This window comes from Myotis nattereri (assembly GCF_964212035.1).
Source record: "Myotis nattereri genome assembly, chromosome: 4".
NCBI classification, from domain to species: domain Eukaryota; kingdom Metazoa; phylum Chordata; class Mammalia; order Chiroptera; family Vespertilionidae; genus Myotis; species Myotis nattereri.
Genome location: NC_138079.1, coordinates 6,232,195 through 6,257,298, shown reverse-complemented (window position 1 = coordinate 6,257,298; position 25,104 = coordinate 6,232,195). Strand labels below are relative to the sequence as shown.

The 25,104-nt window shown below is 45.4% G+C and overlaps 1 protein-coding gene across 1 annotated transcript in view; it reads left to right on the top strand.

Annotated features, from left to right (window-relative positions):
- Nucleotides 1–25,104, top strand: part of CPLANE1 (ciliogenesis and planar polarity effector complex subunit 1) — a 72,383-nt gene that overhangs the window by 4,939 nt on the left and 42,340 nt on the right. Inside the window, exons 6-25 of the mRNA XM_081089956.1 lie at nucleotides 614–720; nucleotides 2,084–2,240; nucleotides 2,870–2,973; nucleotides 4,432–4,614; nucleotides 5,970–6,219; nucleotides 6,384–6,536; nucleotides 6,929–7,695; nucleotides 8,248–8,456; nucleotides 8,652–8,732; nucleotides 10,836–11,000; nucleotides 11,399–11,557; nucleotides 12,703–12,928; nucleotides 13,952–14,091; nucleotides 15,370–15,587; nucleotides 17,148–17,312; nucleotides 20,317–20,455; nucleotides 21,689–21,798; nucleotides 21,955–22,113; nucleotides 22,228–22,336; nucleotides 24,227–24,518. Of these exons, the coding sequence (XP_080946082.1) occupies nucleotides 614–720; nucleotides 2,084–2,240; nucleotides 2,870–2,973; nucleotides 4,432–4,614; nucleotides 5,970–6,219; nucleotides 6,384–6,536; nucleotides 6,929–7,695; nucleotides 8,248–8,456; nucleotides 8,652–8,732; nucleotides 10,836–11,000; nucleotides 11,399–11,557; nucleotides 12,703–12,928; nucleotides 13,952–14,091; nucleotides 15,370–15,587; nucleotides 17,148–17,312; nucleotides 20,317–20,455; nucleotides 21,689–21,798; nucleotides 21,955–22,113; nucleotides 22,228–22,336; nucleotides 24,227–24,518 (3,893 nt within the window). The remainder of the gene's footprint in view (nucleotides 1–613; nucleotides 721–2,083; nucleotides 2,241–2,869; nucleotides 2,974–4,431; nucleotides 4,615–5,969; nucleotides 6,220–6,383; nucleotides 6,537–6,928; nucleotides 7,696–8,247; nucleotides 8,457–8,651; nucleotides 8,733–10,835; nucleotides 11,001–11,398; nucleotides 11,558–12,702; nucleotides 12,929–13,951; nucleotides 14,092–15,369; nucleotides 15,588–17,147; nucleotides 17,313–20,316; nucleotides 20,456–21,688; nucleotides 21,799–21,954; nucleotides 22,114–22,227; nucleotides 22,337–24,226; nucleotides 24,519–25,104) is intronic.

Sequence of the window (25,104 nt, the reverse complement as noted above, 5' to 3'; positions counted from 1 at the left end):
GTGAAATTATTGTGGAAAATACATTGTTATTTCTTGTTCACATCTTTAGAGGTGTTTATAAAAATGGTTTGGTATTAGAGCTTCCTTTCTCTTTCCCTAGTTTTACTTTTCCCTAGTTTTGAAATATAGCTAGTTTTGTAATTTAAAAAGCTAGAATTGGTGACATTAAATAAGCCGTTTAATTCCCAGGAAGTAATACCTTTATGAACTAAAAAACATTTTAAATAGCAGCATGGACCTACATTTTATTACCAGTCCACTACTGTTAAAAGTTGCATTTTGAAGTTTCATTGTTTTCCTCTACCTCACCCCACTTCCAGTGCCCTAGTTTAAATAATATATAACTGTAGAAGAGAAAGTTACTATGTAAGTATCGTTTTAGTGACAGCCCCAGTAAATGGCAGTGTTTTCTTAAGAGAATAAACTGCATGTTGATTTCCCATTTGGGATATACCTGTGGCTCAGAAATAAATTAGTCTTGAACTTAATGTTTAGAATAAAAATAGAAACAAGATCTCAATATATTTCATTTGTGATGAGAAATATGTGTGCTCTGCTCCTTGATTTATTGTCAAATAGATTATGTGCTAAAGTATATTGCATTTATCTACAGTTACTGGGCGACTGCTGCTTGTGCGCATTTACGTTTTATTCTGGGGAGTGTCTGAGGTTGACATGTCTAGCAATTCGGTGGCATGAGAATGTGTTTCCACCTGTGAGGTGAGGTAAATGTTCCCTTCTTTCTTATTTTCCCTCCCTTTTAAGACACAGGTACCTTTGGCTTAGAACAGTGATGGCGAACCTTTTGAGCTCGGCGTGTCAGCATTTTGAAAAACCCTAACTTAACTCTGGTGCCGAGTCACATATAGAAATTTTTTTATATTTGCAACCATAGTAAAACAAAGATGTATATATATTTTTTTTAAATATATTTTATTGATTTTTTACAGAGAGGAAGGGAGAGAGACAGAGAGTCAGAAACATCGATGAGAGAGAAACATCGACCAGCCGCCTCCTACACATCCCCCACTGGGGATGTGCCCACAACCCAGGTACATGCCCTCGACCGGAATCGAACCTGGGACCTTTCAGTCCGCAGGCCGACGCTCTATCCACTGAGCCAAACCGGTTTCGGCAAGATGTATATTTTTTATTTTATATATTTAAATACCATTTAACAAAGAAAAATCAACCAAAAAAATGAGTTCACGTGTCACCTCTGACACGCGTGTCATAGGTTCGCCATCACTGGCTTAGAAATACACAGTCAGATTAGTAAATAAACTACCACTTCTGAGACTTTACAGATCCTTTCTTCCCATAGTATTGCTTTAGTTTTCATTTAAACACATTTAATCAGTTATTTTGCTTTTGTTTTGTTTCCCTTCTTAGAAGTGAAAACACGTAAAAGATAAGGCAGACTATGGCTTTACTTGTTTTAAGACAATAAAGAACTACTTTGGAAAGAAATTTTTACAGTCAATTTTAAAAAGGCACTTGAATTTACTGTACTTTTTACATGCTGGAGAATTTTTTTATTTAAACAGAATTATTCTAAAAAGCCCATCAAAAAGAATGCATTATAAAAACATATAATGGCTAAATAAAACATTGTGATTTGGGGGGGTGTATTTTTCTTTCTGTTCATTATCTTTATTTTTTATGCTAACAATAACTTACTAAGGTATAACTTATATAAAGTAAAACAAACAAATCTAATGAATATACATGCGTGTAACAGTCCTCATATCGAGTATAGAACACTATCCAGAAAACCCACTCTTCTCTATTGAGTCCCTTTAAAAATGTTAGCAATAATATAGAAATGGGGGTGTCTAAACCATTAGTGGAAGCAGATGTATTTGGGGTTGGCTACCAAACATGCTCTTACTAACAAAACTCTGTGATTGGGCTTGTTTAACTGGTGACTGCTCTTCTGTGACTTGGACGGCTGCTAAGAGGCCCCTAATATATGTGCACATGTAGGAACTTAGTTTGACCCTTTAGTTTTTTTGTAATGAACTACATATTAATTTAGAAGTTACCATACTTCCTGTGTTCAATTATTTCCTTACTTTCTTAGATCCTTGCCATACCGTGTTCACTGGGCCCAGCAAGATTGCCTTCTGGGTAGTCTGATTCCCACGTGTGAATCGGTCAAGTCAAGAGGAGCTCTAATTTCTGCCTTTTCAAGAGACGGCCTTACCCTGGCAGTAACTCTGAATCAGAAAGACCCGAAGGTCAGAAATGTAATCTGTCTTGGAAGTAACCTGTAAGACAGAGAATTGAGTCCCGTTTTAAAATGTTTTTCCCCCCTGGAGGTAATTCTTTAAATTGGTGTTTTCTAATCCAACTCAACATTGTGGATTGGTGAAGTTATTTAAATTGGCTACCAGGCCCTGGCTGGTGTGGCTCAGCTGGCTGAGTGTTGTCCCCTGCTCCGAAAGGTTGCCAGTTCAATTCCCGGTCAGGGCGCATGCCCAGGTGTCTGGTTTGATCCCTGATCGGGGTGGGTACAGGAGGCAACCAATCAAGGTTCCTCACTCACATCGATGTTTCTCTCCCTTCCTCTCTCTCTCAAATCACTAAAGAAATTAAATAAATGACCTGCTATAGTTTTCAATACTTAGCCTTCTAAAGCAAAAATAGGTTGAGGGAAAAGGAAGAAAGAAGGGCAGTGCTGTAACTGGTGTGCTTCAAATGTAGAATCAAAGAAAAGAAATATATGGGTGGTGAGCACTGCTTGCCCGTTGGGAAAGACCCCTAGATAGTGTACTGATATAATAATAGATCTCTAGGTCTTCAGAATTATAAGTAATGATCAAAGTAAAATAATTTTAATGGTTTTGTCTTCTTTAACTCTCTCTAGGCAACTCAGGTATTATTTGTAAGCACACTGAATTTTGTTACTCTCTGCGGAAGCCTTAAAGGCTGTAGCAATAAGAGCCCCATGGTTCCTGCTACCCTTGTCAGGTAAGAACTCTTTTGTATTTCTAAATGGTGCTTTTGTTTTCTTTTCCAACAGTGTGATACGTTTAAGGCTCTGATGGTTCAATAGGTGTCTAAATAGGTATTTAATGGATAATGCAGCTTTCAGCATCTGTGTGATAGGTTCTAAAAATTGCCTTCTGTGAGGAAAGCCCTAAGTGCCTAAGGAAGGGGCTGCTTGGGGGGAAGATAGTGAGCATTTCCTCTCTTTTATTTCTTGCTTTGTTGTCCGTTGTCCAAGGAAGAGTGGGATCATGGCTGGTAGAAATATATTGGGCTTAACTGGGGAGGCTGAACTGGAAAAAAGTTGGCATTCTCTGCACACGGGTCAGTAGCCACATACGTGGCGATTTGGGATGGCACGGGAGCTACCACGTGGGACATATAATAGGGAGGTTTCCTCTTGGACCCCCGGACTTCCCTTTCTGAACACTTTTCTGTGCTGCTCTCTGAATTTTCAAAGTTTTTAGACCCATCCAGCCTTGTCTCTTCATTTTCTTCCCCCCTTAACCCTACCAGGCCTGAGGCCCTGAACCTAACTTTCCCCTGTACCTGGGCTCCTGAGCATTAAAGAGAAAAAACCAACATGATACAGAAAAATGTTAGTTGCATGCAAACAAGTGGTTAGAATAAGATGGAACTTGGAGACATTTTAGAAAATAGGTCTAGGCCAAGTACCAGAAAATCGATACAGCGGTCTGGTCGGGTTAAAAGTTCCGTTCTGAAAGTGTTACGGGTCTCGGTTCAGCAGTGTTTGACTGAAGGTGTCCCTCATTTACATGAGCAACAGCTACTTTTGTCTCCATGAGACATCACTGTTACCAGACAGTTACGGAGGAGACATGATGGCTTTGCGAACAGGGATTCTGCGGCCGCCTGGAACTCAGCGGGCGTTGACCTTTCCGTCTATCAGTAGATCTTGGTTGTGGACACCAATAGGGTTAACAGTTGTTCTGATTAACATGTGAGTGGCTGAAAAGTTTAACTCTCGGGGAGTATTTTTATTTTATGATTTACTTGTGAATCGAAATTTCTAATTAGTATGTCGTATGGAGTAGATGTGTATGCGTGAACTCTTTCTCTGGGAAGTGACATACACAAAATGTATGTGGCAGTTGTGGCAGTTGTCTGCTCTCCATTCTTTTTTTAAAAGAAATATTTTTATTGGCTTCAGAGAGGAAGGGAGAGGGGGAGAGAGATAGAAAAACGTCAATGATGAGAGAATCATTGACCGGCTGCCTCGTGCACAGCCCCTCCTGGGAATCGAGCCCACAGCCCAGGCATGTGCCTTTGACAGGAATCGAACCTGGGAAGCTTCAGTGAGGGCTGCTCTCCATTCTTTTGCCCTTGTTTTTTGAAGAGTTGCACCTCTGCTTGGCCGTTAGAAATTGTCAGACACACTGTGTAGAATCCTTTCTAAACATACTGTCTCGCTCTTTCTAGGTCGTACTGGGTAGGCGACATCAGCTGGACCCATGACAGTCTTTTCCTGGCCTGTATGTTGAAACGCGGCTCCCTGGTGTTACTGACTTGCCAGGGTGAATTGCTGACAGTGATCACGCGCGGCTGCTCGGTGGAATTCGGGCCAGCCGAGTTTATTCCCCTCCACCCGCTCATTACGTACAGGTGAGGCGTTTCAGTCGTTTCAGTTGGTTTACAGAAGTTTTCTCTTTTATTATTCCTGTACTGTTTTGTTTTTATGATTTTCTTTCAAATTGTCTTATTTTTTCTTTGAGTGTGTCGTCTCGATATGTTTCTTATTTATAGTTTTTTTTCTATTTCTTTTTGTGGCTTAATCCTGGTGAAAATTTGACATTGTGACTATGTAAGTATAAGTTATTTAAATATTCAGTAGCACTACAATTTTTATATTCTTTGACAAAAGTTAATAAAAGTATGTCCTTTATTTTATTATTTGTTTACATTTTATTTATTTTTATTGATTTTTTTAATGTTGACATTATTTCAGGAGTCCCCCTCCCTCCCCTTGCTTACCTCCACTGTCCCCCATCAACCCCTCCCCTTGTCGAGATAAATTTATAACTTAATATAACTCGACACATAGATTTTTTCCAATTGGAAGAAGTTGTTGGAAATGGATAGAGGACTTTAGAAGTTATCCACATTTAAAGTTTTTAAAATTGTGAGGTGGTTCTTCTACTTACTTGTTGTATGACTTTGGATAAGTTATTCTTTGAGCCTCTATTTCATTTGCTGTGAAATAATTGGTTGAGGAGATGAGGAAGATAAAACATTGGAAAAGGCCTTTGAAATTAATTCACTCCCCTTGCTTTACAGAGGAGGTGTGTGTTCTTGATTATATTTAGCAAAAGCCGATGCTTTATTTATTTATTTATTTATTATTTGTTAATCCTCACCCAAGGATAGTTTGTCCATTGCTTTTAAGAGAGAGTGGAAGGGAGGGAAGGAGGGAGAGAGGGAGAGAGAAACAAAGAGAGAGAGAGAGAGACATCGATGTGAGACACTCATAATTATATTCTTATAAGTATATTTAAGTATTAGAGGCCCGATGCATGAAATTTGTGCAAGAATAAGCCTTCCTTCCACTGGCTGCCGGGACCGGCTTCCCTCATGGCCCTGGCTTCGTCCCGAAGGACATCCAGTCTAATTAGCATATTACGCTTTTATATATTATTATAGACATGGTAAGAAGCAAAGCTAAATATTTAACTCTCTTTAATGACAAAAATGAACTGTATTAATTCTTTTCTAAAATAGCTTGTATTTTGTTTTTAGAAACAAATGCTACAATTAAGGGAAGATTAAAAACATAAGCTATGTTATAGTAATCGCTTATGTTTTCCTTACAGATATTACACATGAACAATTTTTGTGTTTCATTTGCTTGCGTTTTCATCATTCTGTAACTTTTAATCCCTGTTCTGCTTTTTCTTTGGAATAATACGATTGTTGAGGCTTTTTCTCTTACTCATTTTTGAATGGTGATGTTTGCTTGCTAGACCACCACACTGCACCTTTCCAGATTCAACTCATTCCGTAGACTCCTCGGCGTCGGCCAGCGACCCGATGCGACAGAGGTTTTCCGTGAAAACCCACTCCCGGTTGCCCTACCTCGTCGCTTCTGACGGCTACATGGTCACGACCCTCCGCTTCCTCGATAGCCTGTCTCCCTCGGGGCTGCTGCGGGCCCTTCTGCTGGACGCGGCGCAGCGGCTTGAGCAGGCGTACCGCAGCGTGGCGCTGTCTGAGGTAGCGTGCTCTGCCGTCGGCCGTCAGGGCTGACTTCTTCGTTCACACTTAAAACTGCACTGATGTGAATGTCCGCGGCCTGTATGCGTTGTCTGTAGCATTTCTAGCTGCTTTGTAGCGGGATTGGGGTAAAGTTTTGCTCTTGGAAATCTTTTCTCCTGTAGCCACGAGGCAAAGGGCTGAACTTGCGATCCCTGGGGTCCCTGAGGTCGAGCCTGTTAAAACGCCAAGGAAGCGAGCGGCCGGCGGCGTCTCCCGCCCCCGGGTTCTTACAGGAAGAAGAAACGATGAAGTCGCATGAAAAGACAGATTGGCAGGTACCTGGTGGCCATGTTTTATTCCCCTTGAACAGTTACGTGTTGACCTTAGTCCCGTGGTTCTCAACCTTCTGGCCCTTTAAATACAGTTCCTCCTGTTGTGAGCCAACCATAAAATTGTTTTCGTTGCTACTTCATAACTGTCATGTTGCTACTGTTACGAATCGTCGTGTAAATATCTGCTATGCAGGACGGTCTTAGGCGACCCCTGTGAAAGGGTCGTTCGACCGCCAAAGGGGTCGCGACCCACAGGTTGAGAACCGCTGCCTTAGTCCAAGAATAGTATTTGGTTTTTCCCTTGTTAAAGGGGAGAGAAATTTGAGAACACCATGTGATTCTGCTTATAAAGTATTGAGTGGTAGTAAGTATCATTTTTTTCACTCGTGTTTTAGGATTTTGAAGCAGAGGAAACTGACGAAAGCACATACTTCCCAAACAACTTGCTCTCTTTTTGGAACAAGGAAAATGACCCATCGTGGAGTGGTGCCAAGGAGGGGAGATTGGAGTTTGCGTCTATGTTCGACACAATACATGCGAAGGACCCTGCGGAGGAGACCGACGGAACCGTCGCAGAGCTGCACTCGGTCCAGAAGAGCCTCCTCGCCGCCTGGACGATCGGAGTTTCAAAAAACGTGACGGAAAGAAGCGTGCTGCTAAACTACACCGTAGTTTGCATTACTTATTTTTTCTACGTTCTTCAGTTTATCAAATGTCCGTTCCCAACACTCGATCTTTCCTTAAGCAAGAGACCCAGGCGTGACGCGTGGGTGCTGTGCATCTTCCAACTCTTCCGTCAGTGCTTGTCGGCCCAGCGCTGGGACCCGCGGGGCAGGTCGGCCGCGAGGGCCCTGGTGGCGCTGGCCGCCGGCGCGCTGCAGCTCCTGCTGGCCCGGCCGCCGCGGGGCCTGGCCTTCTCCCAGAGGCTGGCCGCCTGCTTTCACTTACTCAGGATGGTGGCTGACCACTTAAACGGCAGAGACCGTCTCCAGCCGGAAGTCTCGGCGACAGCTGATGGGAGTAGAACAGCCCGTCAGGACTCCCTGGTGGTTCCCGTTTTTCAAACATTTCAAGATAGTGCTTCCCGGGATGGCTGGCCTTGGAACGCGTCTTTCAAGACTCGTCCTCCGGTAGTCAACCTTGTTCAGCAGCCAGGACGCAGGTATGATTCCTGTAAAGTTAGGATACCATTCGCAGTATGGATTGTTTTCCTTTTTAAAAAATGGAGCTGTGGTTCCCATACTATAAATCTCACCATTTTAAAGTTTAGTGATTAGTTTTTAGAATAGTCACAAGGTCATAGAACTAGTAACACTAATTCCAGGATATTTTTATCACCCCTAAAAGAACCCTTGTCTCCATCAGCACTCAGCCTTATAGATTTGATTTTATCGGAAAGTATTTTAGCACTTACGCCCGATGCTATTCCACACACACATTTTATTAGTCTTGGGCAACCGGGTACTGTTGAGAGATGTTGGTTTAGGTAAGCACCAGAGAAAAGTGACCACAGGTACATAAAGCATTTGTGAAGATTTAAAAACTATATTATGCATGGTTTTGGTCCGTGGCCTTTGTGCTGTATTTAAATTCAATCAGTTTGTGTGTGTGTGTGTTATTATATCAGTGAAGAATGCAGGCCAATCAGGAGGCTATACTGATTCTTACCCCTCGTCTGAAATTTGGTTTGATGGTCGTCTAATTTTGTGTGCAGATTGGTGTTTCTGTGGAGAGTCCTGTATCAAAAGACTTTATGGTATCAGAGCCAGTTAAGTCGAAGAGTTCCTGAAGGTGACAGACCGTTACCTGCAAAGGCGGCCCAGGAAGCAGCTGCTGTCCGGTCCCTGTTATGTCACATCCAGGCGAACCTACAGGCGGCCGGAGCCTGCCTGGGCCAAACCTCAGAGCTCAAACCTATCAGCGGTCAGTGTCTCATACACCGTTCCTCACCCCATAAGTAAGCAAAACAGCTAATGGGGCTTTGATTGTGTTAACTGGTCACAATTATTTGTTTTTCAAAATTTCTGGATGAGCTAAAACACCGGGTTTTAAAACGAAGTACATTTTTATGAAGTGATATAATTAACCATAACTAATCATTGGTTAAAAACTTTGCAGGTGAAGAGTGCTTCCTGTTAGGATCCTATGAAAAGGCTGTTGAGCTGTGGAGGAAAGCTCTGCAAGAAACCCAAGGGAACGGTAGGGGGTTATTAAAAATAATATTCGCCATGAGATCGGTAGGAACGGATGTTAGCAGACTCCACAGCGTGAAAATAATTTCACGTGCGAGTGCTCAGAACTTCTTCATGCTCAAATAGAGTAACACGTATTGTAGGAACCTGGACTGTCAGAAATACTGACTTAAAATTAGTTTTATTTAAAGCTAGTCTTAGTCTTGGAATTTGTAGAACCAAGAATTTTTTGTTGTCTATAGATAAGGCTTCTTCCGTCCTATTTTGGGTTAGTGATGGAACCCGTGATTGCCTGTTGATGGGGAAAATGAGGTTTAGGCCCTAAGTAAAATCATGTGTCATTTTGTCATTTAGAGGGACTGAAAGTATCTAAATGAGAAACTGGGTCAAATACCGTACCACCTCTTACAGAGTGGGGCTCATGCTGTCTGCCCTTAACAAGTTCCTGTGAGTTAGGCTTACTGCTGGGCTGAGTGTGGGCTCCAGGGAGTTTCTGATGAGAATGTACGGGGGTGGATCCTGGAGGCTGGTGGTAGCTCATGTGCTCTAGGGCTGAGGATGTGGCTGACGAGACAGAGGTTCCCACCAGGCGACCTTGGAACCAGCCCTGACGCAGCTGCTACGCGGTCGGCTTGGCCAATTGAATACATTTCCTGCCTCCTGTGGCTTTTTTTTTTTTTTTAATATATTTTATTGATTTTTTTCAGAGAGGAAGGGAGAGAGACAGAGAGCTAGAAACATCGATGAGAGAGAAACATCGATCAGCTTCCTCCTGCACATCTCCCACTGGGAATGTGCCCACAACCCAGGTACATGCCCTTGACCGGAATTGAACCTGGGACCCCTCAGTCCGCAGGCCGACGCTCTATCCACTGAGCCAAACCGGTTTCGGCCCTCCTGTGGCTTTTCCGTTTCCTTCAGTCGTCTACCTAACCTGCTGTGTGCCTGGTACTGAGTTAGGCCCCGGGAATCACTGAAGTCAACAACCTTCCCCTCCAGTTTCCCACCGTCTGCAGGAGAGAGGATGTGAGCAGCTAGTGCTCTTCTCACCTCCTGTGGTGGGTGCCGGGAAGCGCAGGAGAGCGCGCCCCACAGTCCGGGCTGGAGTACACCCCAGCCTGGGGAGCCCCTGGGGGGGCTGGCATTTAAAATGGAGTAGAAGTTGGCCAGTTAAAGGACAGGGAATGGTTTAACAGAGGATACAGCATTCCAGAAGCAATAGGACACGCGGAACTGTGGCCGTTGGTGAACTGCAGGTGTTTTAGCAGGACCAGATCATACGAGGTGTGTGTGTGAATTGGGGGTAGGGTGGTGAGAGGTAGATGGAGAACAGATGGGAAAGGAATGTAGCGCATGCAGTGGCCATGGGAATAAGATTTTATCTTGCAGACAGACAGAACGGACAAGGGACAGGCAGCCGGCATTCTCAGTCCTAAGCACCCTCAGAGGTGGGCAGGGACTCCCATCCTACCGGCTTCTTCTTTGGGGAGGCTCTTTGACCATCTGTTTGATGTGTGTTTGGCTTCTTGGTCATGGCAGCGGGGGGAGGGGCTCACACGCTTCCCTTCGTTTCAGACCATGTGTGCTTGAGACGGATGTTAGTGAACCTTAGTGCTGAGGGAACGAGGATTACAGCTCTCTTTGGATAAAATCGTAGTCATCCTGGGCCTGATGAAAGAAAATAAAACTCTTCAGAACTTAAAGTGAAAAAGAACAATGCATTGCTCACCTGTTTTCTTAAAGAATTTAAAGCATCTTTTATTGAAGCACTAGAGGCCCGGTGCATGAAATTCGTGCACTTGGGGAGGCGGGGGTCCCTCAGCCCAGCCTGCGCCCTCTTGCAGTCTGAGAGCCCTCAGGAGATGTCCGAATGCTGCGGAGGCGGGGGAGGCTCCCACCACCGCTACTGGGCTCGCCAGCCATGAGCCTGGTTGCATATTAGCCTTTTATTATGTAGGATAAAACAAATACAGAAAGGTTCACATAATGAGAGTATACAGCTTCATGGGTTTCATAAACGGAACACCCCCAGAGTGTCTGCCCAGCACCCAGGCCAAGAACCTGGCCTTGCTAACGTTTTTAACGGAAGCTTAATTCTCTCTGCTTTAAGGAGGAAGAAGGACCTGCTTTCTTCAGATGCGCTATTACCTGTCCCTTTTGTACTGCCACCTGTATAGCTATAATTTAAACGATGCCCAAGGATTGTGCGATCAGCTAGTGAGAGAACTGCTGAGATGGTTCCACCTACCTGTAAGGGAAAATGAAGATAGTTCGGGTACGTTTTTCAGAGATCGGTATCTTTCTTCGTATTAACGTGCACTTACAGGTTTAGCAAGGAAATTGCTTATGATAAACGTTGGTGGTTCTGCCTGGTTAGGGTTAATTCTGGACTGGCAAGTGCATTGTGGCTAGATTGCTTTGCTTGGATCCTCCACGTTTTTAGATAAAACTATTAACTTAAAGTCACACAAGTTCCTAAGTGTATGGGCTCTAGATGCCTATCATAAAAAAGGAAGTCTAGGTGCCTATCATAAATTTACTTGTGCGGCCCTGGGTGCTCATCTAAACAGAACTACGTATGAGTTCCCTCCTGGATAATGCTGGGAACTTCGATGTTACCACTTCGTGATGGTCTGACCAGAATGTCCTCTGCTCGTTTGCTGTGTCCCTTAGCTCCCGCGTGGGGACCGCCCGGGCCTGCCCACCCCGAGGCCGCAGTGAGGGTCGTCCAGTCCATGGCCCGGTTCATGGCCGCCTATTTCACCAACCAGCGGCTCTGCATTCTGCCCCCTCACCACGTGAACGTCCTGCCTCCCCTTCACATTAAAACAGGTAAACAGTGTTCTCACCCTGTTGTTGCTCGTAATATTTAAAACAGTATTACGCAGTGATCGCCACTCTGTGGAAGGAATGCCGTCAGCTTAGTGCCTGGCACACATGAGACACTCAGCGACCATGTGTGGATGAGTAAAGTCTGAGAAAGGTGGTTGCTCGGGGTTTTTTTTGTTTTTTTTAAATATGGATTTTTTTTAACCACAGATTTTGGATAAGCTGGTATTTATAAAGTTTTCATTTTTAAAGTCAAAGTGCTGCCATCTTCATTTCTATAAAAACTAAACAGATTTTGTGTGTGCTAATTTAGAACGTAATTTTACTCGGATAGTTAACTTTAAAAAATATTTTTTTATTGCTTTCAGAGACAGAGGAAGGGAGAAGGGAGAGAGAGAAACAGTGATGTGAGAGCGAAACATCGATCAGCTGCTCACACTTGCCAGTTTTATTTTGAGGGAGTAAGTGAAAATCTTTGCAGTATGTATTTTTACAAAAACAATAGTCCTCCCATCGTATTCTCACGTTGCTGATTCGTTTGCTTCGGTGAGGGAAGGTACAGGCAGCTGGTGAGGCGGGCGTCACCCTTTGCATTTGATCCCAGGCCAGGTTTGTAATTTACAAACTGAAAAGGACGCTTTCCAACTTCCTTAAAAACACGGATGTATTGAACACTGAGTGTGCTCCAGTGTTACCTCAAATAAGCTGTGGTTTTTTGCTGTGTGTTTTTTTTTGCATGACATGAGGAATACGAGGTCAGGTAAACTTCCATGTGTGCCCTCCGGAGCTCCTGTAAGAGATAGACAGGAATCGATGTGCACTGTGACCCCGCACTGACACGTGCGAGCGCCCCTCTGCTTGTCGGACGCGACACAGACCCTTTACTGACCTGCGTCCACCTTGACCTGGGCTCCGCCCGCTCTGCCTCTGCGGCCTCTGTGGCTGCCCGTTCTGTTTCCTTCTAAGACGCTGGCACCCGCTTCCCGACCCACGAACGGGGCGCATTCTGCAGTGTGTCGCTCTCCTGGTGTGAAGCAGTGTGTTAGCCCGTGTTAGCTTCTTCCTTGCTGGGTGTGTGTAGGAGCTGCCGTACCCAGGTGAGGAGCGGAGTGGCCGCGTGTGTGACTGCGTGTTCTCTCCCCGCGCAGAGCCGGCCCCGCGGTGCGTCCCCCTGCAGCACGCCGCCGTGGCCAGCGCCGTCCGGGAGCAGAGCCTCGCCCGCGTGTGGACCGTGGACTACGCCCTGGAGCTGCTGCTGATCGGCGGCCTGGTCCCGGAAGCCGTGTGGCTGGCACGGGAGCTCGGGGACTGGAAGACGGCGGTGTCCATCGGCGTGGCCTCCCAGCAGAGCTGCCGGGGCCGCCGCCCCACCAGGTGCGCACGCTCACGCAGACCCGAGAGAGGGAGGAAGTGTCGCTAAAGTGCCCTTCATCCCTCAGACCCCTTCTGCGGCGTCTCCGCTCGGCCTTGTCCCGGAGGACTTGCCTCCGCGAGGGGATGGATGTCTGTGTGTCCAGCCGCTGAGCACGTGCGCTGTGGCCAGTAAGACCAAGGAAACAAATTTCCAATCTCATTTAAATTTAAATCGCTGCAGGCAGCTAGGGGGTGCTGTGCTGGGCAGCTCAGTGGCTGGCTTATTTGTATTAAAATGCCTATTTGGAGTATTAATTTGTTAGCAGTGCCCTCAAAGAGCTTATAGTCGATGAGAGAGTCTGTCCCGGATTTGAGTTTAAGCTAGTCAAACCAATCTCTGTATTTTAGCTTCTCTGTATGTTATGGTACTACGGTGTCTTTTATATTTTTCAAGTCAGTAACTAAGCATGTATTTTCTTGTTAAGGAACCTCTCTGTACATACTCTATACCAGGTGTATTCGTGGATATAAACCTAAATGGTGCCTCGTTTCTACGCTTAAGGCTTTATAGTTTGGTCGGAAACGGCACCTCGCTCTAGTTTACATGCCTGGTGAGAACAGGCTGGGGGCTGGGGGAGAACAGTGACCCCACGGCGGGAGGACGGAAGTGCCCGTGTGTGAGATGCCACTGGGAATGGGCATGGAAGGGAAGACGGGATCTTGACAATTGAGTAGCTACAGGGAGAGAGAACATTCCAAACACAAGCAGCGGCATTTGGCCAAGGCAGGTCTGGTCCAGTCTGGATAGAGCACGTCTGCAGGCAGCGGAGGGCAGTCGGGCGAGATGTGTTAGCGCCATCATCGTGGAGAGCCTTGGTCCCCTCCTTAACGCAGCGTTTCCTGATCGTAGCTCTTCCTTAAATGTAGGATGAATAACGAAAGGAAGTGTCACCGTTTCTCAAACTTCACGTGTAGTTCCCGATGTGTGAATACTTGCTTTTTTGAAAATTTGGAGTCATTTCTCCGAATTCGATGTGATTTCAGGCTCAAGAAAAAGGGCCAGAATCTGCCGTTCAACATGACTCCAGCACGGATTTTCCAGGAGAAACTCCAGTGTCTGTTAGGTCAGCCGGCCTCTTCGGGAGCAAAAAGAGAAATGGGCCCAAAATACAAACAGTTTACAGGTGCGTTACCTACACAGGCCTGATAGATAGAGCTGGTTGATTAATAAGCCTTGTGGCATTTTAAGAAGCTGGTAAATACCCACAAGTATACGTATTAACACTTTGAAGTAAGCTTATTGAAAATAAAAGTGTACTATTTATTTTAAAATATATATTTTTTTATTGATTTCAGAAAGGAAGAAGAGGGAGAGAGAGATAGAAACATCAATGATAAGAGAGAATCATTGCCGAAACCGGTTTGGCTCAGTGGATAGAGCGTCGGCCTGCGGACTGAGGGGTCCCAGGTTCGATTCCGGTCAAGGGCATGTACCTGGGTTGCAGGCATATCCCCAGTGGGAGGTGTGCAGGAGGCAGCTGATCGATGTTTCTCGCTCATCGATGTTTCTAACTCTCTATCTCTCTCCCTTCCTCTCTGTAAAAAATCAATAAAATATATTAAAAAAAAAAAAAAAGAGAGAATCATTGATCAGCTGCCTCCTGCAGGCCCCACACTGGGGATCAAGCCCACAACCTGGGCATGTGCCCTGACCAGGAATTGAACCGTGACCTCCTGGTTCATAGGTGGACACTCAGCCACTGAGCCACACTGGCCAGGCAAGTGGTGTTTTTTTTTTAAATAAAATTTTTAGAAATATGTTTTTATTGATTTTTGAGAAAAGAAAGGAGAGGGAGAGAGGGAGAGGGAGAGAAGCACTCATTGGCTCCCCCTGCAGATTGTAGCATGTGCCCTGACTAGGAATTGAACCTGGAACCTCTTGGTGCTGGGATGACACTCAGCCACTGGGTCACACCAGCCCGGCACAAGCGTTGCTTTCATGCTATATGCTAAGCCTTAAAGCATGCTGAGCATTGTTGAAGTCATTTTTGTTAACCATTATAGTAGTACCATGATGGATTACTAAGAAAAAAATTTAAAAATCACTATTACTCTCCCATTGCCTTCACATAATGTATTTTATTTGGCTGTCTTTCTTGATATTTTTTGCTCTGATAATTTTTCTTTTTTTTTGACTCAGAATTATACTTCAAAACTATTTTCATTATACATAGTTATTACTGCAATGTCTAATTTTGGAAAAAGTGCCTGTGCTATGATTGCCTGTAACCGGAAGTAACAGAATAGTCATTACGTTTCTGTCTGGAAGGTGGGATGTTCTGCACGTCAACCAATATGCTTGTTTTCAATGACCAGCTTTTTTCCGATGTGAGCTGTGACCCTGCAAAGCAGGATGCGCAGTGTAGTACAGACTCTGATTGTGTCGCCTGACGCGTGTGCAGATCCCATCGAAGAGGAGGACGTGCCCCTGCTGCTGGGCTCCGTGCGGGGCGTGCTGAAGGCCGCGGCCATGGCCGAGGCGGACGTGCTCTCGGAGACCTGGCGGCTTCTGATCGGCTCCGCCAAGGACTTCAGCCGGAGGCTCTGGGGCCTGGTGCCCGGCGGCCTGTACCTCCCCGCTCCTCCGCTCTACTGTCCTCAGCCGGCTCTTCTCAGCGAAGTAAGCCGACCTTTTAACTTAAAGTTGATTCTGTCCAATTTTAAAAACAATTAACTTGAGAATAAAAATGCGAGCTCTGAAGGCAGACTTCTGGATCCCAGCTTTGCTGTTTACTAATTGTGTAACTTTATGCAGTGTACGTAGCTGCTTAAGGCTCCTCATGTGTAAAATGCCGGTGATGATAAGACTTCCAGTGGCGTTATTGTGGGGGTTAAATGTCAAAGCTTTTGAGTGGCTGGTGTGGCTCAGTGGTTGAGCTTGGCCCCTGCAACAAGAGGTCACGGGTTCGATTCCCAGTCAGGGCACATGCCTGGAGTTGTGGGCTCAATCCTTGGTAAGGGGCGTGAGGGAGGCAGTTGATCGATGTTTCTCCCTTATCAATGTTTCTATCTCTCCTCCCTGTCTCTCTCTAAAAATCAGTAAAAATATATTTTTTTTAATGTAAATTTTTTAAAAAAACATATTTTATTGATTTTTTACAGAGAGGAAGGGAGAGAGATAGAGAGTTAGAAACATCGATGAGAGAGAAACATCGATCAGCTGCCTCCTGCACACCTCCTACTGGGGATGTGCCCGCAAACCAGGTACATGCCCTTGACCGGAATCGAACCTGGGACCCCCCCAGTCCGCAGGCTGACGCTCTATCCACTGAGCCAAACCGGTTCCGGCTAATGTAAATTTTTATTATTTTTTTTAACCATACGCCCTAGGACATAGTAAGCATCAACAAATGCAGGGCCGGGGGAGATGCCCAGTTAAAACCGAGTGCAGTCAAATAAGCAGCAATGGTTAGGGTATTGGGGAAGCAGATGTTTGCAACACATTATCTCATTTTCTGGGGAATTAATCACTAGCTACAGACTGGAAAAGTGTTTTTCAACAAACCTTGGTTGGCTCCTGGCTAGATCTCAGTCCAGTGGGAAACATGATAAATCAGGACAGAATAAATTAGTAGAGATACAGCGGAGGTCTGAGCAGAGTGCCACAGCAGCTCAGTGGGAGGGCTCCAAGAGGAGGTGACACGAGGTAGGAGAAGGACTTCCCCGGGAGAGGAGCTCTCGGCACGGTTCTGCCGATGGGGTTGGAGTGGTGGCCTTCGCCTGTTGTCGGGGATCATCTGGGATTAGGGTCCATTTAGCCCAGCGGTTCTCAACTTGTGGGTCGCGACCCCTTTGGCGGTCGAACGACCCTTTCACAGGGGTCCCCTAAGACCATCCTGCCTATCAGATATTTACATTACGATTCATAACAGTAGCAACATGACAGTGATGAAGTAGCAACGAAAATAATGTTATGGTTGGGTCACAACATGAGGAGCTGTATTTAAAGGGCCAGAAGGTTGAGAACCACTGATTTAGCCCTTTCCGTTGTTCGGGGGGAGAGAAGTGTTTCCCGGACGCTAGCCATCGCTCTGGTTGAAACTCAGGCCAGGACTCAGCATTTTCTCTATAAACCTCCAGGAACGTTCTAGGTCCCGAAGCACTGTCTGCTCTACTTGCATGCTAACATTAAAAGCTTTCCTGCTGCTGGCTACAGAATGTGACTGCTGCATTTCCTCAGGAGGACGGTGACGACCTTCTGTTACGAGCCGAGAAGGAGAACCGCCAGAAGGTGTCCGGGATCCTGCAGCGCCTGCTCCTGCTCCTCCGGGCGGCGCGCTGCTCCTTCCCGGCCGCGCAGTGGTACATCCTGCAGCTGAGGTGGGCCAGGAAGGTCATGCAGAAGGTAGGCAGGTCTCCTGCACGTGCTGTGGGCCGCGGAAACAGGCCAGCCTTTCTTAGGATTGGTGACGGGGACCTGTGTCCATGGAGTCCTGCCTGTCAGTCCCTAGTCAGACTTACCACAGTAAACCCCCGCAGACCACGTTCTTTCTGCTGAACGATGCGGACTCTGCGCTGGGTCCCTGGCCCGGCCAGTGTGGCTCAGTGGTTGAGCATTAACCTATGAACCAGGAGGTTGGGGATCGGTTCCCGGTCAGGGCACATGCCCAGGTTGCAGGTTCGATCCCCAGTCTGGGGTGTGCAGGAGGCAGCTGATCAGTGATTCTCATCACTGATGTTTCGCTCTCTTTCTCCCTATCCCTTCCTCTCTGAAATCAATAAAAATATATTAAAAAAAAAGAAAGTTGCCCTGACCATTTTGGCTCAGTGGATAGAGCATCGGCCTGCGGACTGAGGGGTCCCGGGTTCGATTCTGGTCAAGGGCATGTACCTGGGTTGCGGGCACATCCCCAGTAGGGGGCGTGCGGGAGGCAGCTGAATTGATGTTTCTCTCTCATCGATGTTTCTAACTCTGTATCCCTCTCCCTCTCCCTTCCTCTCTGTAAGGAATCAATTAAAAAATATATATATAAAAGAAAGTATAATATAGTCAGTTAATTTCAGTTACATTCCCTGCCCCCCACCCCAGTCATTGGGGGTTTAAAATCAGTTCATGGTTCTCTCTGACGTCTCCCCGAGGTATTGCAGATGCTCTGTGGGGTGGAATCACAGAAAGTGAGGTTGCTCCTGGCTCTGTGCCTCCTCTCAATGGTCCCACCAGCCCGTGCCCCTGCCGGTGGCTGGGACGGGCAGCTCCCTGGGCTGTGGTCTCCCGCCCTGGCTGCAGCTGGCGGTAGCTGCCTTCTTGCCTGACCTGAGCTGGAGGGGATGTCGGCCCGGAGGCCCCTGTCCTGCTGCAGGTCCTTCGTAGGCTGCAGCCTCTCTCTGTGGATGTGAACATCAATTTATTAGCCCCCAGTACTTTTCATCTGGCCCTTGATCACATTAAAAACAAGCATCCGCACCTCCTCCTTTGTGAGGACAGACCCTGTAGGCTCCGAGACGTGGTTTATCAAGTTGTTCTTGAAAATTAGTCACTTTTTAGAGAGAAAGGTTTGTACTCATCCTCTATTTCATCATCCCAAAGGTGTGGATGTTTTTTGTATGTTTACTAAAAACTATGGAAATCTGAATAAAGTTCGGTCTTTAGTTAATGTATCAAAGTATTGGCTCATTAATGATAACAAGTGCACTGTAATGATGTAAGCTGTTGATAATAGGGAACCTGCATGGAAACCCTCTGCTGTCACTTCAGTTTTTCTGTAGATGTAAAGCTGTTAAAAAATGTTCATTAAAAAACGATACAGAATAGTTATTTTTCTGATAACATAAAAATAAATTAGGAAAATGTGGGACAGTTGTTTTATAAAACTTTGTTATGAAAACTTATAAAAGTAAAAAGAATAGTACAGTTCATACTGAACTTATCTCCAGATTTTAACGGTTAGCAGCATTTCTTGGGTAGTGTTTAATCTTTCTCCACAGTCTGTTTTTTTTCCGTGTGTATGTGTGTGAGAATTGCATGTGTGTGTGTGTGTGTGTGTTTTCGGTATTTCATTTTTTCAATAAAATGTTTTTTAATTACAGTTTACATTCAACATTATTTTGTATTAGTTTCAGATGTACAGCATAGCTGTTAGATAATCATATACTTGACAAAATGTTCTGCTATTTCCAGAGCCCACTTGGCACCATACACTGTTATTACATACTAGAGGCCCAGTGCACGGGTTTGTACACCAGTGGGGTCCCTCGGCCTGGCCTGCACCCTCTCGCAATCCAAGACCCCTCGGGGATGTCGGACTGCCGGTTTCGGCCTGATCCCTGCAGGCCTGTAGTATGCATATAAGATCTTTGGTTAATCTCTTCACACCCTTCCCCTTCCCCTCTTCCCTCTGAGATTCATCAGGCTGTTCCATGTTTCCATGCCTGTGTGTTGAGCGTCTGCCCCCTGGTGGTCATTGTGCGTCATAGCTACTGGCCGGTCAGCCGGTCACTTAGGCTTTTATATGTATAGATTTTCCTATGCTGGACTTTACATCCCCATGACTATTTTGTAACCACCAATTAGTGCTCCTTAGTCTTGTCACCTTATCTGCTTTCAGTGATTGTGAGGCGGGCCAGTGAGTTTGTGTCATGACCCACTCACTGTCACGTTATCCATCAATCATCAACTTTTCACTAAATTTAGCATTTATTGATGATCCTTGCTAGAGGTCTTATTTTATTAGGGGTTGCAAATGGTGACTTTCTAATTCTGTCATTTATGGATTAGTTTCTCAAAAGTTATGTATGTAGCTCTACCATATTTTGTATTTATTTTTAGGTACTACACATAGTTTTATTTTTTTAATATATTTTTATTGATATCAGAGAGGGTGGGAGAGGGAGAAAGAGAGAAAAATCAATGATGAGAGGGAATCATCGATTGGCTGCCTCTTGCACATCCCCCACTGGGGGCTGAGCACACAACCTGGGCATGCGCCCTAATTGGAATTGAACCGTGACCTCCTGGTTCACAGGTTGAGGCTCAACCACTGAGCCATGCCAACTGGGCATACACATAGCTTTATTTTAGGTGAAAGTTAGATACTTTAATTTCTTTATCATGCCTTTGGAGAAAGGACAAAAGCATTAAATTCTTTTTGTACGGACATAACTGACTGACAAAAGGATGATTTGATTAAACCTTTTGTTCTCTTTTGAGATTGAGCCTAGTGAACTTTTTGAAGAAAATATGTGAGCTAAGTTTCTGAAAGTATGGCTAATTTCAGGACGTAGTATAGGAAGCTTGCTGTGTTTTCCATTCTCTATGGTTTTTCTTTACCTGCTGCCTGTTGCTTTATAGTTTCCTTAGACGTTGATTTATGCAGCCGACAGTTAACATATCCTGTCCTTCTTCACTTCAGATTCGAATGAAAGGCTCCCTCCCGCCCCTGAGTCCCTTCCCTCCATCATTGCTTCACTACTGTGTGGGCGGCGTAGCCTTCTTCCGACCTGGAGCAACGGGGGACAACAAGCTGGATGAGGCTTCCATTAAAGCAATAGGTTTGTCCCAAAGGAGCTGCTTGCTTAGGCTATTAATAAATGATCTACTTTACACTTGATTTGGGGAAGTTTCCATACAACAGAATACTCTCCTGGCAATGAAAAGACTGTGTGTGTTAGCACCCTGGAAAGCAATCCAAGGTACAATAGGTGAAGAGAAAAGAAAACTGCATAATGGGATTTTATATGTCTTTACATACTTGTATTGCTTTTGTTTTTGTTTTAAATATGCTTCTATTGATTTCAGAGGGGGGGGGTGGAGAGAGAGAGAGAGAGAAAGAGAGAGAGAGAGAGAAACATCAATGATGAGAATCATCGATTGGCTGCCTCCTGCACCCCCCCACAGGAGATTGAGTCTGCAACCCAGACATGTGCCCTTGACCAGAATCGAACCTGCGACTCATCAGTCCGCAGGCTGACATTCCATCCACTGACCCAAACCAGCCAGGGCTGTACTGGTTTTAATAAAGAATATTAATTGATATTGGAAGTTATGTTTTAGTATAGAAAAATTTTAAACTTAAATGACTATCTGTAAGTGATTTTCCAAACAAATTAACTATATAGCATTAAGTACAGATGAATGCATTGGCTTAAATAGTATCTACTATATACTATTGAGCTTAAAGCAAGTAACTACCAGTAATAGAGTAAGTTATTTATCCCTTAACAGTGTTTTTATTTTTATTTTTTTTATTAGTTAAGGTATTACAAATGTGTCCTCATCGCCCCTATTAACCTCTAATCTTTAACAGTGTTTTTAATGTTTTCATGCAACCGACCTGCATGAACTATTCCAGACTAATAATATACATAAAAATTCTGGAAGGTTTTCTGTGACTCTATGTAAGGTGTTGATTATGAGTATATGTTTCTTTTATAATCAAGAAAATATGTTTAGCCCTAACTGGTTTGGCTCAATGGATAGAGTGTCAGCCTGCGGACTCAAGGGTCCCAGGTTCGATTCCGGTCAAGGGCATGTACCTTGGTTGCAGACACATACTCAGTAGGGAGTGTGCAGGAGGTGGCTGATCGATGTTTCTCTCTCATGGATGTTTCTAACTCTCTATCCCTCTCCCTTCCTCTCTGTAAGAAATCAATAAAGTATATATTTAAAAAAAAAAAGAAAATACATGTATTTTGTGGGGGGAAAAAAAAACAAGCAGAGAGAGTTGACGTTGTTAATCAGTGTCCGTCCTCATACGACCTCTCCTGTTTGTGTTCCTGACTTAGGGTGCTTCCGAGAGCTGTGTGCGTTGTGCTGGATGCTGCATGTCCGCGATAAGTTATCCTCCAGTTGCAGGCAGTATCAGAAAGCGAGAGAAAACGTGGAGGGAAAGAAGGTACTTACCTGGCAAAAGAGTAAGAAAAACGAACAGGCATTACTTGCAAAACTGATGCTTGATAGGTTTTACTGTTCGGAGCACATTTTCTTTTGAATGTATTCTGGCCTGCCCATCTAGAGGGAAAAGGATTGATTTATTTCAATGTCCGTTTAGGACCTGGCAGTGGAGTTTGACTCTTGTGCGGTTGAGCACTGTCTCTGTGCGGTGGAGTGGGCTTGCAGAATGCTGCCCTTCTCTCGGTTTTCTAACATCGAAGAACTGATTCAGGACCTCATTTTGAGCCTTATTGGAGAGCTGCCACCGATCAGGAAGGTAACGTGAATGTAGGTGAACCGTAACTAAGTCAGGATCAGAAACTCTAAGGGATTTTTTCTTTTAATTAAGGATGATGTTGCTCATAAAGCTCACGTTTTAATTTTTCTGAAGGTAGCAGACATGTTTGTGAAAGCATTTCCCAATCCTGAGGACATCAGGGTTCCTTTAAGAGAAAAGTATCACTCCCTCCGGCAAAGACTCGGCCACTGCGTCGTGAAAGGTACTGTCTGTCGTTTCTCCGTGTCTGCTGGGCAGGCTGCTGGGGACCCCGTCTGTCTGGAAAGCACTGGTCCTCCAGTTCTCCTCTCCTCTCCTCGGAGACGGGGTGAGCAGGGGGGGCCCTTCCCCTGCGCAGCAGCACCAGATCCGCGGGGAGCGGACAGGAGCCGCGGGGAGGGGACAGGAGCCGTGGGGAGCGGACAGGAGCCGCGGGGAGGGGACAGGAGCCGCGGGGAGCGGACAGGAGCCGGCTCCCACGTGGCTCTGTCACTTAGTAACTAACCTGTGACCGGGCAAGGGGTTCAGTCTGTCCGAGCCTCATTTCCGTATTTGTGAAATGACTATCTTAATCTGGGCCTAAGAATGTGTATTGAAAGAGGATTAAGTAAGATAAATTCTATAAAATGAGCACATACTGCTTTTCATAATGTGGATATTTTATTGAAAACTAGTATTCTTTCCCTTTATGGTTATTTATGCTTCCAGTCTTATCCTACACATTCAAGATGATCTTGTGGAAATTATTTTTTTATTGTGGTAAACATACATAATATGAAATTTGCCATTTTAAGTGTAGAGTTCATTGGCATTAAGTGCCTTGACCATGATGTGGAAATGTTAAAAGAATTCAAATTACCCACATGTTTAGAGCTAATCTAGTATTTAGGTCTAGTTATGTCCTGTGGTTGCACATGACTGCATTCATATCCTTATATTGCACTTACGATTTCTATTTTTTTGAAATATATTTTTATTCAAAGAGGAAGGAAGAGGGAGAGAGAGAGAGAAACATCAATGATGAGAGGGAATCATGGATCGGCTGCCTCCTGCACACATGTTCCTGGGGTGGAGCCCGCAACCCGGGCATGTGCCCTTGGCCAGAATCAAACCTGGGACCCTTCAGTCCGCAGGCCGACACTCTATCCACTGAGTTAAAGCAGCTAGGGCCTGATTTCTATTTTTTTAAAGATGTTTTCGGCATTCTCTAAAACCTAAAATGTCTTGTTAGGTATTAATGTTTAAACTTTCTTATAGGCAGCCTCAAAAAGCTTCCCTTTCCATTGTTTCCCGTTAGTTGAAGTCAGAAGGTGTCCTTGTTTCTTTGGCTAAAATTATACTCATTTTCGCTATTTACCGCTCCGTGGGGATAGAAAAAGTGTTAGTGTTTCTTTTTTATAGTTATTGTTCTGATGTCTAAGGTGGTTAAGTTACTTTATAATTTTTGTTTTCCAGGGTACACTTTAAAAAAAATATATGTTTTTATTGATTTTAGAGAGAGGGAGAGAGGGAGAGAGAGACAGATAGAAACATCAATGATGAAAGAGAGTCATTGATTGGCTGCCTCCTGCACGCCCCACACTGGGGATCCAGTTGGCAACCCAGGCATGTGCCCTGACCAGGAATCGAACCATGACCTCCTGCTTCCTGGGTTGATGCTCAACCACTGAGCCACGCCGGCCGGGCCAGGGTCCTGTCCCTTTTACTCTTAGGGGCCTTCTCCGGCTTCCGCGGGGCATGTGGACTGTGGCCTAACGAGTCCTGATGGAGGCCCGATCTGGAGGGGAATGGGCCTTACTTGTCGGAGGGCTTTGTGTCCTCAGGAGGGACCGGAGTCAGGCCCCTTCTGGAGCTGAAACCTTTTTTTAAAAAATATATTTCATTGATTTTTTACAGAGAGGAAGGGAGAGGGATAGAGAGTTAGAAACATCAATCAGCTGCCTCCTGCACACCCCCCACTGGGGATGTGCCTGCAACCCAGGTACATGCCCTTGACCGGAATCGAACCTGGGACCTTTCAGTCCGCAGGCTGATGCTCTATCCACTGAGCCAAACCAGTTAGGGCGAGCTGAGACCTTTTAATGAACGGAAGCCTTGCCTTCTTTCCTCCCAGGCCCCCACACCGAGGAAGCCATGTCTGTCGTCATGCGTTCCATCCACAAAGTGAGGGTGAAGGCCCTCAAACGCGTGCAGAGAAACATAGGTCCCTTCGAGAGGCACGTCTGGGAGCCCGTGGAGGAGGACAAGCCCGCTGAAGATCCCGGGTTCGAGGGGTGCTCCCTGGGGACGAGCCTGAGCAGGAGCACACTCACAGACCTGGGCACGCCCCCGGGCCACAGCGAGGCCGACTCGCTCTCGGAGGCTCGGTCGGCCAGAGGAAGGAGTGGGACGTATTGCTATCGCAGGTACAGCTGAGCGCTCTCAATGCAGGTGGTCCCTTCCTTTGGAAAAAAGTCTCAATATTTTCATGCAACTGAGGGGCTGGGTTCCAGCCCCAGCGACCTCACTGCTTGGCCTGTTCATGGGAATGAGCACTACCCTCCCTCCTCACAGGACGCTGGGAATGCAGAGGAGACTGTGCATTAGAAAAGCCATTAAAACCGTTATTGAGACAGGAAATAATTTGTCACCTGAAAGTGTAAAATCAAATGAGTAGGTTGAGTGCTGGAGTTCACTGGAAGAATTTAGTTCTTTTAGTAATCTCCAGACTTAAATAGTTCAGGGTTTGGGGGTTAGCTAACTTTTTTTTTTTTAGTTTCAAGGGAAGGAAATTGCACATTTCATTTTTGAAACTTGCCCCTAATTGTTGAGAGATTCTTGCTTATCGTTTAAACCTCTGCACTCATTTAAGCAGACTTTTCCCTTTAAATACATTTTTATTGATTTTAGAGAGGAAGGGAGAAAGAGAGAGAGAAATATCAATGATGAGAGAGAATCATTGATGGGCTGCCTCCTGCACGCCCCCCACTGAGGATTGAGCCCACAACCCAG